We start from the raw sequence: 13,500 nt of genomic DNA, 5'->3' as shown, positions 1-13,500 counted from the left end.
CTGGCTCAAAGTCTGCAGAAGTTACTGAATCCACGATTAGCAAGTAAGAGGGAAGGGTTTGGCTCATAGGCAGCAGAGGCTGTCAAATCCTAAATCAGCAAGCAATACGACAGGCCACTGGCTCAATTCCCAAGAACAGAAGGACAGATGATGCAGATTTCAAAGCAAGCAAAAGCCAATGAACTTTGCCAAAACATCCACATATATTGGATGCAGGCTGCACCCCTTACAACTGATTGGCTGATCACATCACAACACCTCATGGAGGTGATTGGTTATATTACATAACAAAATGAGTGATAACTTCTTCATTACGTAACTGACAAAATACACCATTGCATAACTTCCGAGCCAGTGAGAATCATGGCCCAGTCAAGTTGATGCAGAACCTTAACCACCACAGTCCACCCCTGTCAACTTGACAACTGTAGGTATTTCCTTAAACCATACAAAGTCATACTTCTGCCTAACGTGATATAACATGCTTACAACTGAAAACGCTCTAGTCCTGTTTACCTCTTATGTTTTATAAATGAAGAAAACAAATTATTTGATGAACACATACTAGGAAGGAATACACAACAATTACATTCCTCATTTCTGCAACTGGTTCTCATGGTCATAAACGGTATTTAGAACTACCTTCTACCGCCAGCCATTTTGTATTCCTGTTATCCTCAACAAATGCCTTGGCTGGCTGTGATTATTTGCCTTTGGGGTTACGCAAAACTTCATTCCTGAAGGGTCTGCCATTAGCAGTCATGTTGGAATCGGTTGCATAGTTTTTCATTGACTTTAATCACAGAGCATGATAGTACTAAGAGACTCCCTAAGGGATCTCCTGTATTCCAGACATACTCTTCTTTACCTCCTTTTTGCAATAATCGATTTATTCTTGGTAACTGGGGTCAATCACATCTGCCAATACAGTAACTCCCTTCTTTGCCTGTTAATCCAGAGGCGTGAGGAGCCCAAAGTGGCCGGGTGGCATTCTTAACTTCCAGTTTAATGGACTCATTGGTGTGTCTCCTGATGGGAGCATTTCTCCCTTTGTAATTAACACCTCTAGGCCCTCAGAACATAGAGTCACAGAGAGAGGAAGCAAAAGTTTTGCAGGTGGGTCACTAGGGCTAATAGTGAGTGATGCCAAACACATTTTCATCCCTTTCATTCCTGGATCCATGAATCCTGGCTATGGGAGACACAGCACCATATATAGTACACTGACTTAGAGCATATACAGCCTCCTGGAGAACATAGTCCCAACCTTGCAAGGTATTGCCACTTAGCTGGCATTGTAATTGTGTCTTTAGAAAGCCATTCCATTTTTCTATCAAGCCAGCTGCTTCAGGATGATGGAGAACATGGTAAGACCAGTGAATTCCAAGTGAATCCCTTGATGCGAGGCGATTCCATGTGGGATACCAGGATGGTAGCTAAGGCATTCTGTGTGTCCACAGAAGCACTGCATGCAGGGAAGGCAAATGCATATCCAGAGCAAGTGTCTATTCTAGTAAGAACAAAACGCTGTCCTTTCCATGATGGAAGAAGTCCAATGTAAGCAGCCTGCCCCCAGGTTGCTGACTGATCACCTCGAAGAATGGTGCCATATCAAGGACTCAGTGCTGGTCTCTGCTGCTGGCAGATTGGGCACTCAGCAGAGGTATAACCAAGTTGGCCTTGGTGGTGGAAGTCCATGATGCTGAGCCCATGCATAACCTCCACCCTGCCACCTTTGCCACTTTGTTCATGAGCCCATTAGGCAATGAAAGGAATGGCTAGAGAGAGAGGCTGACTGGTATCCACACAAAGCATTATCTCATTCACCTGATTATTAAAATTCTCTTCTGCTGAGGCTGCCCATTGGTGAGCATTCACTTTCGACACAAATCTAGACATGTTTTCTTTGTAATTAGAGTGGAGATCTATCCACAACCCTCTCCCCAGACCTCCCTGTGGCCAGTTACCTGTCTTGCTATGGTGAAAGAAAGCTCACCAAGGATAAAATTTTCCTCACAATATATGATAGATCTACATATAAGTTCTAATTATATAAGCCTTTTAGGAGAAAATACAGAATTAAATCTTTGTGGCTCTGTGTTAAGCACTGGTTTCTTAGATATTATATAAGAAGCGCAAATGCTGAAAGAAATAATAGATAAATTGGATTGCATCCAAATTATTATTATTGCTTGAAGAATACTTGCAGAACTGAAAAGACAACTGATAGGATGAGATAAAATATTTCCAAATCAGATATATGATAAGGAAGCCCCAAATATGAAATATGTTGGAGGATTTCTTAATTTATTCAAATTATTACATGTGGAGAATTAGTCAAGTGAACACACACTCACAGGCATATTCGAGTTTGTCAATCAACTTAAAGTGAAATCCCCTAAAGATCATGACAATGAACAAATAATTGGTACAATGAGTGTCTTTGTGATAATAATGTATTATTTTGTGTTTAGCCAGTGTTTATTGCTAGAGTCTAAAACAAACAAACAAAAAAAAACCTACTTCAATGAGGCAAAGCCAAACATGATTCCTCATTCACTTAGTTAGATTATATACACACAGTTTTACTTTTTCTTAAAAAAGGAGGATGAGGTAGCTTCCATAAAATGCTAAAGTTAATAATGAGCATCAAAAGGCTTAAATTAATTGAAGGAAAAACTAGAAAAAACCAACTAATACAAGAGAATGCTGTTTAATGAGTTATTTTGAATTTCTACCTGAAACGAATCAGAAGCAATAACAAGAAACTTCAGCTAAAATAATAACCCGAACGCTTATTATCTATTCAGAGCTGACAATTGCCAGGTTGAGAGTTATGCACTTACATGCATTACATTTTATCTATTATTCCCATTTTAGATTAGGACATTAGATTACTAGACATTAATTGCTTTATAATGGTCACGCATTGTAAGTTTCAAACACAGAATTCAATCCTTGATCTTGCTGACTCCAGAGACCAATGAGAAAATTTTTAAATGACATTACTGAATTATACCAATTACTTACGCAAGTGAAGGAACCCACACGGACTGTAACAACCATATGATCTTTCTGGAAGTTTGAACCCACAGTGTTCTACCGTAAATAGCATGCACTTTTATCATTTTGTAGTCTCATATTTTAGCAATTAAAACAATTGCCAATAATTTTTGTATAAGAAATGTATTTTTTTAATGTCTAATTGTTGTCTCTAATATTCTTTGAGTTGTTGATAAGTTCATTGTGCCATGTAGTTACTCTGACATATATTTCTTTAAATATGTAATGATTTCTCTGAACTCCCCACCCATTCATTAATAAGAAAAAGGTTGCATAATAGCACTTAATCTCCTTCTAATAAATAAACGTAAGTCACTAAAACAAGGTAATTTAGTCCACTAAATTTTTACATGTTCCGTCATTCCAATTCCTGCTTCTTTGGAGCACTCAGTCTTTAACCCTTAGTGTATTACGAAATTGTCATAAAGTGATGCATTTTTTTTTTTTACAAATACAGAATTTTAATTTTAAACCCAGGTATTACAATGGTTTAAAATATTTCTGTGGAATATGACTTTTAAGAAGTAAGAATATTTTTATTTATGAACTTCTTTATTCTTAATAGCTTATTGCTTTTTGTTACTCCAGCAAAAAATATTTTATCAAATGAAGAATACCTTTCAAAAATGACTTATTCTACCATGAGACTTTTGAGGAAGGCTCTAAGTAAATTAGAACCAGAAGTGGAGATTCTCAGTTGCAAAGTGAGCACTGATACTTACCCTCCCTCCCCACCTAGTTTGATCTTGTCATATACACAGCACGTATTTCCTTCTTGAGCACAGTTTCTCATAGAGCACAGACCTTGACACCCCTCAGCTGCAGAGATGAATAATCAAACAGTAACCTACTCAGAAGTGAATCTGGCCAAGAACCCAAAAAGGCAGCAAATCAAACCCAAGGACGCTGATAGCTCCATTTCAGTCACTGAGCAGGAAATAACTTATGTGGAATTAAACCTTCGTGGTGCTTCCCAGGATCTTCAGAAGAATGACAAGAATTTCTGCTGCAAAGGTAAATCATTTAATCAGTTCTCAATATAACTGCACTAGAATGTGTAGTTCTAGGGCAGAGATGTGGGGAAAGAGTGAAGATGAAGACATGGAGCAAGGTTAGTGAGATGAAGGGGCAAGCTCACTAGTTTTCATTTTTGAGTGTCGGACCTGAAATACAGATAATCACATTCTGTTAATTCAGTTCAGGCATTGTTGAAATTTGTAACCTCTGATGAAGAACTCATGGGCTATTATTTACTAAAAATTAATGGTGTATTCTGAGAGAAAAATTACAATGGAGAATGTGGAGTCGATGTTCACTATTTATGTATATGATTCCTTGTGCATCTGGGTTCTCTTATATGTAAACTTTCTAAACTGGCTCCATCTGTCCTTTCTCAGTGTTTCCACTTCTCTCTCTGCATATCTCCCATCTCCTCCAGGGAAGCTCGTTGCTGGGATTCTGGGAATCACCTGCATTGTCTTGATGGCCAGTGTAGTAACCGTGGCAGTCATAGTTGTTACTCCTTGTAAGTGTTTGGAAGATTATAAGGGAATATTCCCTTTAAAGCTTGGAAAGCTCTGCTGTATATTTCATAATATTATAGAATTCCCATCTTAATATATGAATTTGTGTGATATACTTGCCGTGTTTTTTAATCTTAGGAAATTATGCTTCATTAATGTGGACTAAATGTAGAAAAGTTATTCTGAGACTTCCAAAAGCGTGAATAACAGAATAGTTGTAGAGACTATATGTTTTTAATTCTAAATGTGTGTATTGTGTGTGTGTGTGTATGTATACATATGTGTGTGTGTTTTTCATATCTCAAAGACTTACACTGAGAGATGGAAAATACTTATTGAGAAATACAAATTAATATTTTAAGGTAGCTAAATCAAATACTGTAAGAGGTGGTAAAATTTCTCTATTAGGCTACCCAGATATTTTTCTAAAAAACCTTCATTACTTTATTAATTTTTGTTGGTATAATAATTTTAATATACATTATTATGATTTTAAATGATATCCAAAGTTCCAACTTGGAAACTAAAATTGTTATGGTTTATTACAGAAATATTAATCTCTCTAATAATTACTACAATCTTTCTAGCTGTTGGAATGCCAGAGGAGAACACAACCCAGAAAGGTAAGTAAAAATTTTAAAAAGTTTTGATATAAACCAAAACCAAACCCTTTGTTGTCGAGTCGATTCTGACTCATAGGGACCCTATAGGACAGAGTAGAACTGCCCCCATAGGGTCTCCAAGGAGCGACTGGTGAATTTGAACTGCTGACCTTTCAGTTAGCAGCCAAGCTCTTAACCACTGCACCACCAGTGCTGATATATTGAGATTATATTTTGGTCCCTATTTTAGTTCATGAAGAAGTAATAACAGATTTTTTAAACCTTCCAAATATAGCAATAAATTTTCATATATAAAGATCATATGAAGAAATCCTTCTTGGTCAAAAATTAGAAGAAACATTCTTTTAAAATCACTATATCTTTCTTTTAACAATTGCCCCAAATTTCCTTTTGCTTCTGTAAAGATTAAACCAAACCAAAATAACCCATTGCAGCCGAGTAGATTCCACCTCATAGTTACCCTATAGGACAGAGTAGAACTGCCCCAAACAGTTTCTAAGACACTGCTGGTGGATTTGAACTGCAGACCTTTTGCTTAGCAGCTGAGGTCTTAACCGCTGCACCACCAGGGCTTCACACCGAAAATCCTATGGGAAAGTTCTACTGTGTCTCATGGGGTTGTTATGAGTTAAAAATCGACTTGACAGCACCTAACAACCACAACAGCATAATATGATAAGAAATAAATAATTGTACTATTCCAATAAAGTAGTGTTGTTCAGTGATTTTCAGGACATGTATAGGATAGATATTTTATTTTTTTGGTTTTCACTGGTACATAAATTAGAGGATGGGAGGCTGACCCTTTCTGTGTGTGTGCGTGTGTTTTTTCATATGTATAAGTGAGTGAATGAGATGGCATATATGTTATGTAGATATGTGCTTATGCTTATGCAAATATGTCAACTAATTTATATTCTTTATCTCAAATTGTTTCTGGACAGTAATTCATATTCTTTTTTCAGCATATCATTGTGGCCATTGTCCAGGAGACTGGTTATCCTATTCCAACAATTGCTATTATGTTAGTAGTGATAAAAAAACCTGGACTGAGAGTCAGATGGCCTGTGCTTCTAAAAAATCTAATCTGATTTATATAGATAATGAAGAAGAAATGGTAAGATTTCAAATATTTGAAATATTTTATTAAAAGGTATAACATAAAAAAGAAATGTATACAAAATATATATGAGTCAATAACAAGTATTTATCAAGATACATTGGTAAACATGCCACATGTTTCCTATGTATCTCAAAGAATGAAGATTTGCCTACTTTGAAAACTTATATTAATAGAATTATACTCTATGAGGTGTTTAGTGTCTTACATATTTCAGTTGATATTGTGTTTTTAGGATTCATCTATATTTTTGTTCATGTTGTTGTTAATTGCTCTGATTCATGGAGACCTTTCATAGAAAAATATAAAACGTTGTCTCATCCTGTGCCGTCTTAATGATCATTGGTAGGTTTGAGTCCATTGTGGTCCATTCATCTCATTGAACATTTTTTTAATTTTCATTGGCCCTCTTCTCTACCAAATGAGATGTCCTTTTCTAGTGATTGGTCTTTCCTGATGACATGTCTGAAGTAAGGAAGCCAAAGTCTCACCATTCTTGCTTTTAAGGAGCATTCTGATTGTGTTCCTTCTAAGACTGATTTGTCTAAATTGAGCTTTACTTTCAAGGCTACACAGTACTCCATTGTTTGAATTGACAATGCTTTATTTATATTTTATACTGTTAAAGTACATTTGTTTATTTCAAGTTCTTGCTATTTATGAAAAACAATGCTTCTATATACTTTTTTCCTAAAATAAACTTTTTTATTTCTTTTAACCATAAATAAATCTAAATATATCAAAATTGTGAAGACTAATCACAAAATTAACACACCTATGTCATTACAACTCATGTCAAGAAACAGAAAATGCTAGCCCCCTCCTTCCATTAGCTCTGCCCCTGTGTCTGTTCTTATCATTTCTCCTTCTTCCCAAACCACTATCCTGAGTTTTTGAACTTTATACAGATGGAGTCATACAGTGTGCATTTTTGAGTCTATCTCCTTTCACTCACATCTGATATTTATGCAGTTGATCTTTACTATTGCAGTTTGTTGGAGTTTGTTCATTTCCACTGCTGTTATATAAGTAAACCCACCAAACAAAAAAACCTAACCAGCTGCCATGGAGTTGATTCTGACTCATGAAGACACATGTGTTTAAGAGTAGAACTGCAGTTCAGAGAGTTTCCAGAAGCTATAACTTTCAGAAGTAAGTTGGCAGTCTTGTCTTTCGAGATGCCTCTGAGTGGAACTGAACCTCCAACCTTTCCGTTAGTAGCCAAGGGCCTAACCACTTCTACCACAAGAAGCTCCATTATTACCTAAATAAACATTTTAAAATCCATTCTATGGTGAATAGATATTTAACTGTTATGGAAGTATTTAGCTATTATGAGTAATTACTCTCTAAATATCTTTCTGGATGTGTTTTGTCCACATATTACCTGGATACACAGGAATGAAATTATATGGTCATGCAGAGTTATAGACATATGCACATGTCAGTGTTTTTAAATTATCCCAACAGTTTGCTAGTTCATGGACACATACACATATTATCTAATAGTGTTTGAACCTGTCCCTTGATCCACGTCCTCATCAAAACTTACTACTATGAGAAATTTTAATAGTAGAAGTTTTGATTTTTATACAATATTATCATTATTGTGTGAATAGATATTTTCTCAGTTATTATTAGATTGAACACATTTTAATGTGCTATTAGCCACTAGCGTATCTTCTTTTATGAGGTGCCTATTCATGTCTTTTGTCCACTTTTCCTCTGTAATTGTCAGTCTTTTTCTGCCAGTATATTCTTGACACATTTTGGATATGATTTCTTTTTTGATTTTATAAGTTTATAATAGTTTCATTTTTCTCTGTGGCTTACATATTTACTTCCATGTTGGAGTTTTTTAATGAATAGAATTTAGTAGTTTTAACATAGTTCAATTTCTCATTTACAGTGTGAGTGCTTATGTTGTAGTTATTTTAGTAAATAATCAAATTTCAAAATACAGAATCTACTAAATCAATATGTAGGTTTTACATTTTCTCTTTATTTTTTAATTTTTTTCTGAAAATGTGTACCTATTACATTTAGATGTATTGTTAGGTGGCGCAGAGTCAGTTCAGCTCATAGAGACACTATTTACAACAGAACGAAACACTGCCTGGTCCTGTGCCATCCTCACAATATTTATTATGCTTGAGTCCATTGTTGCAGTCACTGTGCCGATCTATCTCATTGACGATCTTTTTCTTTTTCGCTGACTCTCTACTTTACCAAGCATGATGTCCTTCTCCAGGGAGGTCCCTCCTGATAACATGTTCAAATTTGTGAAACGAAGTTGTGCCCTTCTTGTTCCTAATGAGCATTCTGGCTATACTTCATCCAAGACAGATTTGTTTGTTCTTCTGACTGTGGTATATTCTTCTGACTGTCTGTGGTATATTCAATATTCCTCTCCAACACCATAATTTAAAGGCCTCAATTCAACTTTGGTCTTCCTTCTTTGTTGTCCAGCTTTCTGGTACACAGGAGGCAATCGAAAACACCATGGCTTGAGTCATGTGCCCTTTCCTTCTTAAAGTGATATGTTTATTTTTTAACACTTTAAAGAGGTCTCTTGCATGAAATTTGTCCCTGCAATGCAGCCTTTGATTTCCTGATTGCTGCTTCCATGGGCATTGATTGAGGATCCAAGTACAATGAAATCCTTGACAACTTCAATATTTTATCTGTTTGTCATGAAGTTACTTATTGGCCCAGTTATGATAATTGGTCCAGATGCATGATCTATTGGAATTTAATTTTTGTGATGCTGATGGAAGTTTACACTTTTCTACATCGTTACCTTATTGAGCATAATTTATAGCAAAAATAATCATTTATCCTTTCCTCTCTTTGCCACATTTGTCCTAATTCAAGGATATCGATGCACATTTGTGTGTATGTGGATATGTTCCTGGTCAGTACTAGGTTTCACTTTTCTATTTTTTCTTGCATCAATATCACATGGGCAAAATTACTAAAGCTTCCTATTAATTCTTTATATTCAGTATATCTAGACTCCTAAACTGTGACAAAATGAATTTCTGTTGGTTAAAGCCACATCACCCACTTGTGATATTTCTGGTATAGCAACATTAGATAACTAAGAGAATTTGGTATCGAGAAATGGGGTACTGCTGTAACAAATTTTTAAAATGTAGAAGTGGTTTAAGAATTGCATACTGGGTAGAGACTGAAAGATTTTTAAGGTGCCTGATAGCAAAAGCCTAGGTTGCCTTCTTAAGAGACTATTGGTAGAATTATGGATGTCAAAGGCAATTCTGGTGGGGGCTCAGAAGGAAGTGAGAACAATGCAGAAAGTCTCTACCACCCTAGAATATACATACGACACCAGCAACAGAATGTTGCCAGAAATGTGGATGTTAAATGTGCTTCTGGTGAGACTTTAAAGAAAATGGTGAACACGTGATTAGACAACAGAGGAAGGGCAATACTTTTCATGCAGTGACAAAGGATTTGTCTGAATTATGTTCAAATATTTGGCAGATGGTAGAATTTTTAAGTGATGAACTTGGATATCTAACTGAGGAGAATTCCAAGTAAGATTTTAAAGGGGTTGTGTGGTTTCTCCTTGCCACTTATACTAAAGTGTGAATGGAAAGAGATGGACTTAAAAATGAACTGTGAAAAATGACAGCAGAACTTAAGATTTGAAAATTCTGTTGCACAGACTAAGGACACTTGTCCTAAGATATCACCAAGGATGAGGCCACTCAATCTCTGGTTAAAGAGATGAAGACTGTGACAGATGGGTCTAACGACCACAGAATAAAAACAATCACTGAAGGGACAGAGAATGAACAAAAGGAAAGAAAGTATTCTGCCACTTGCAATTTTACAGGCAAGAAACAGTTCAAAAGAGCTACATTTGTTGTCCCGCAAGGAATAGGGTAACTATGAGTCGGAATCGAATTCTCTACACAGAGTTAGAGGCAATCATTCGAACAAAACAAGGGGATGCTGCGTGGGTAAAATCAGAAAAGGTGTACATGAGGGTTCTATCCTTTCTCCATACTTATTTAATCTGTATACTGAGCAAATAATCCAAGAAGCTGGAGTATATGAAGAAGAATGCAGTATCAGGATTGAAGGAAGACTCCTTAACAACCTGTGATATGCAGATGACACAGTCTTGGTTTAGGCAAGAGGGCTGAAGAACTTACTGATGAAGATCAAAGACCACAGCCTTCAGTATGAATTACACCTCAACATAAAGAAAATAAAAATCCTCCCAATTGGACCCATAACCAACACCAGGATAAATGGAGAAAAGATTGAAGTTGTAAAGGATTTCATTTTAATTAGATCCACCATCAGTGCCAATGTAAGCAGCAGTAAAGCTATCAAAAGGCTTATTGCATTAGGCAAATCTGCTGCAAAAGACCTCTTTTTAAAGGGTCAAAAAACAAAGATGTCACTTAGAGGGCTAAGGTGCCAGACTCATGCCATAGTATTTTCAATTGCCTCATATACATGTGAAAGATAGACAATGAGTAAGGAAGCCCAGACAAGAATTTAGGGCTAATTATACTGTTGACAAAGTATATTGAATATACCATGGACTGCCAGAAGAACGAACGTATCTGTGTTCGGAGAAGTACAGCCAGAATGCTCCTTAGAAGCAAGGATGGAGAGACTTCATCTCACATTCTTAGGCTTTGGACACATTATCAGGAGGGTTCAGTCACTGGATTAGGACATGATGCTTGTTAAAGTAGAGGACAAACGGGAAAGGGGAAGACCTGCAGTGAGATGGATTGAAATAGTGGCTGCAACAATGGGCTCAGGCATAACAATGATTGTGAGGATGGTGCAACTGGGCAGTGTTTCCTTCCCTTGTAAATACTGGCGCTAAGAGTCCAAATTGACTCAACAGTACCTAACAAAAACAAAGAACCAAAATCTATATATTTTTTGCTTAGGAGATGTTTCAGTGACATAGCTTGAAAATGGCATAATGGAAGAGAAATAATCTTCCAAAATGTTCAGCAGTTAGGCTTATAAAAGTACAGCTTAGACTGTCAGTCTTTTGCAGGAGCGGTCTCAAGATTATTTCATCCCAATTTCAAATGAATGCTATTAGCTGTTGCAAGTATCAAATTTTTTAAAAAATTTAATTTTATTTTGACATAATAGTAAACTCAGATGCAGTTTAAGAAATACTGCAGAGAGACTCTGTGTATTTTTCACACATCTTCTACAAATGGTAACATCCTGAAGCACTACAGTATAAGATCAAAACCAGCGCTTAAGTTTGCGATTTTATTTATTTTTCAGGTTGTTTCTTCTGGTTCTTTTTTTCTCTTGTTCTTTTGCCTACTTTTGGGTAGTTTGAACATTTTTAGGATTTTATTTTATTTATTTACAGTGGGTTTTACTCTATTTCTTTGTATTGTTTCCTTAGTGATTGATCCGGCTATTTTAATATGCAAAAGAAACTTTTCAAGGTCTACTGGTATTAGTGTTTTACATTTTTAGTAAAGTGTGGAAATCTCACTCCCAGTAAAATTCCTGGTTGCACAGTGGTTAAGCGCTGGGCTGCTAATGGAAAAGCCAGCAGCTCTAACCCACCAGCCAATCCACAGGGGACAGATGTGGCAATCTGCTTCTGTAAAGATTTGTACCCTTTGAAACCCTATGGGGCGGTTCTACTCTATCCTATAAGGTCACTATGGGTTGGAATCAACTGGGAAGCAAAGGAACCTTCTCCACTTTTGAATGTTATTGAATTGATTTGCAGACAGCATCATAATGTTTGTTTAAATCATTAAATATGATTCAGAACACTCATGAGGGTAAGAATATTCTGTTGTATGTACTCATATTTCTGCACTTTCCGTTGTTCTTTCTTCCTTCTGATGCTTCAACATTCTTTCTTATTCATTTCTTTTCTATTTGAAGAACTTTCTTAGGCAGTTGTAATGAGTAGGTTTGCTGTTGACAAATTCTTTTAGTTTTCCTGCATGTGAGAATGTATTCATTTCCCCTTTATATCTGAAATTACAGTTTCACTAAGTAGTGGATTCTATTTCTCTCATTCGGTATATGTGTCTGTGTGTATGTGTGTCACTGTCTTTCTAAATTACACCTTCTACCAATACAAAAACTGGTAAAATCAGGAGTAGTCTAGTTAAAGAAAGATGTGGGGCCCAGAAAAACAAATTTTGTTTTTCCGCACCATTTATCTCCTTTTTGGCAGCCCTTTAATTTCCTTTACAAAACCAAACTCTGAGAAACATAGTAGAAAAATACACTTTTTTACGGGGAAGAATGGAAGAATATCTGGAGACTTATTTAAATCCTTACTAAGAGAGTTTTTCATTGGAGAAAGTTGTCCAGTCTGCTTCTGTAAAGCTTACAGCCTTGGGAATTCTGTCCTATGGAGTCCCTGTGAGTGGGAATTGAATCAATGGCAGTGGGTGTGGCTTTTTTTTGTTAAGCTAGTTTATTGAACCCTGGCAACTATTAAGTTACATAAAATTCAACTTTTTGTTTTTAGTAAAACTAGGAGAATGAGACTATTAGGTATTACCACTTAGTTATTTTTGAATGAAAAGCAAAGACATTTGTGAATTTGTAACAATATGAAATGTGATTTTCAACTTTAATGTGTTTTTAGTGTTAGAATCCAGCACTTATATCTTGTTTTGAAATTAAAGATGAAGTAAAAGAAAACAGTACAGGCATGTTTTTAAGTAATAAAAGTATAATGGTTATTAAAACAGAATTTTTATTTACGATAGAAGTTTATGGACATTCTATCATCTTATTCATGGATTGGACTGTCTCGTGAAAGCAGTGATCATTCCTGGTTATGGATAAATGGCTCGCCTTTAAAGCAAAAGTAAGTTCTTCGGAATGATGTTATGTAGAAGATGAAAAATACAAAAAAGAAAAATTTACATAAATAATATTAATAAGTATGACTGGATTGAATTATAGGCATGTAGAGAGAAAATGAAAATTAATGACATGAAATGATGGAAATATTAAGAATGAAGTGCTCAGTGTTCATAGCAATTATTACTAATATTTTATGAGAAATGTCATTACCTATTTTTACAATATTTCTCTGTTATTGTTGCATGGAAAATGCCATTGTTTTATGGATTACCACACAAAATATAATGGATTTATGCATTTTTATACATTA

General features: G+C 35.6%; 1 protein-coding gene across 1 annotated transcript in view; it reads left to right on the top strand.

Moving 5' to 3' along the window:
- LOC126075188 (NKG2-A/NKG2-B type II integral membrane protein-like) overlaps positions 1–13,171 on the top strand; it is a 245,080-nt gene extending 231,909 nt beyond the window's left edge. The window contains exons 2-5 of the mRNA XM_049882483.1: positions 3,849–4,077; positions 4,502–4,588; positions 5,174–5,209; positions 13,091–13,171. Of these exons, the coding sequence (XP_049738440.1) occupies positions 3,891–4,077; positions 4,502–4,588; positions 5,174–5,209; positions 13,091–13,140 (360 nt within the window). The 5' untranslated portion in view covers positions 3,849–3,890 and the 3' untranslated portion in view covers positions 13,141–13,171. The remainder of the gene's footprint in view (positions 1–3,848; positions 4,078–4,501; positions 4,589–5,173; positions 5,210–13,090) is intronic.
- The last annotated feature ends 329 nt before the right edge of the window (positions 13,172–13,500 follow it).

This window comes from Elephas maximus, chromosome 4 (assembly GCF_024166365.1).
Source record: "Elephas maximus indicus isolate mEleMax1 chromosome 4, mEleMax1 primary haplotype, whole genome shotgun sequence".
Lineage (NCBI taxonomy): Eukaryota > Metazoa > Chordata > Mammalia > Proboscidea > Elephantidae > Elephas > Elephas maximus.
This window is presented reverse-complemented; position numbering and strand designations above follow the sequence as displayed.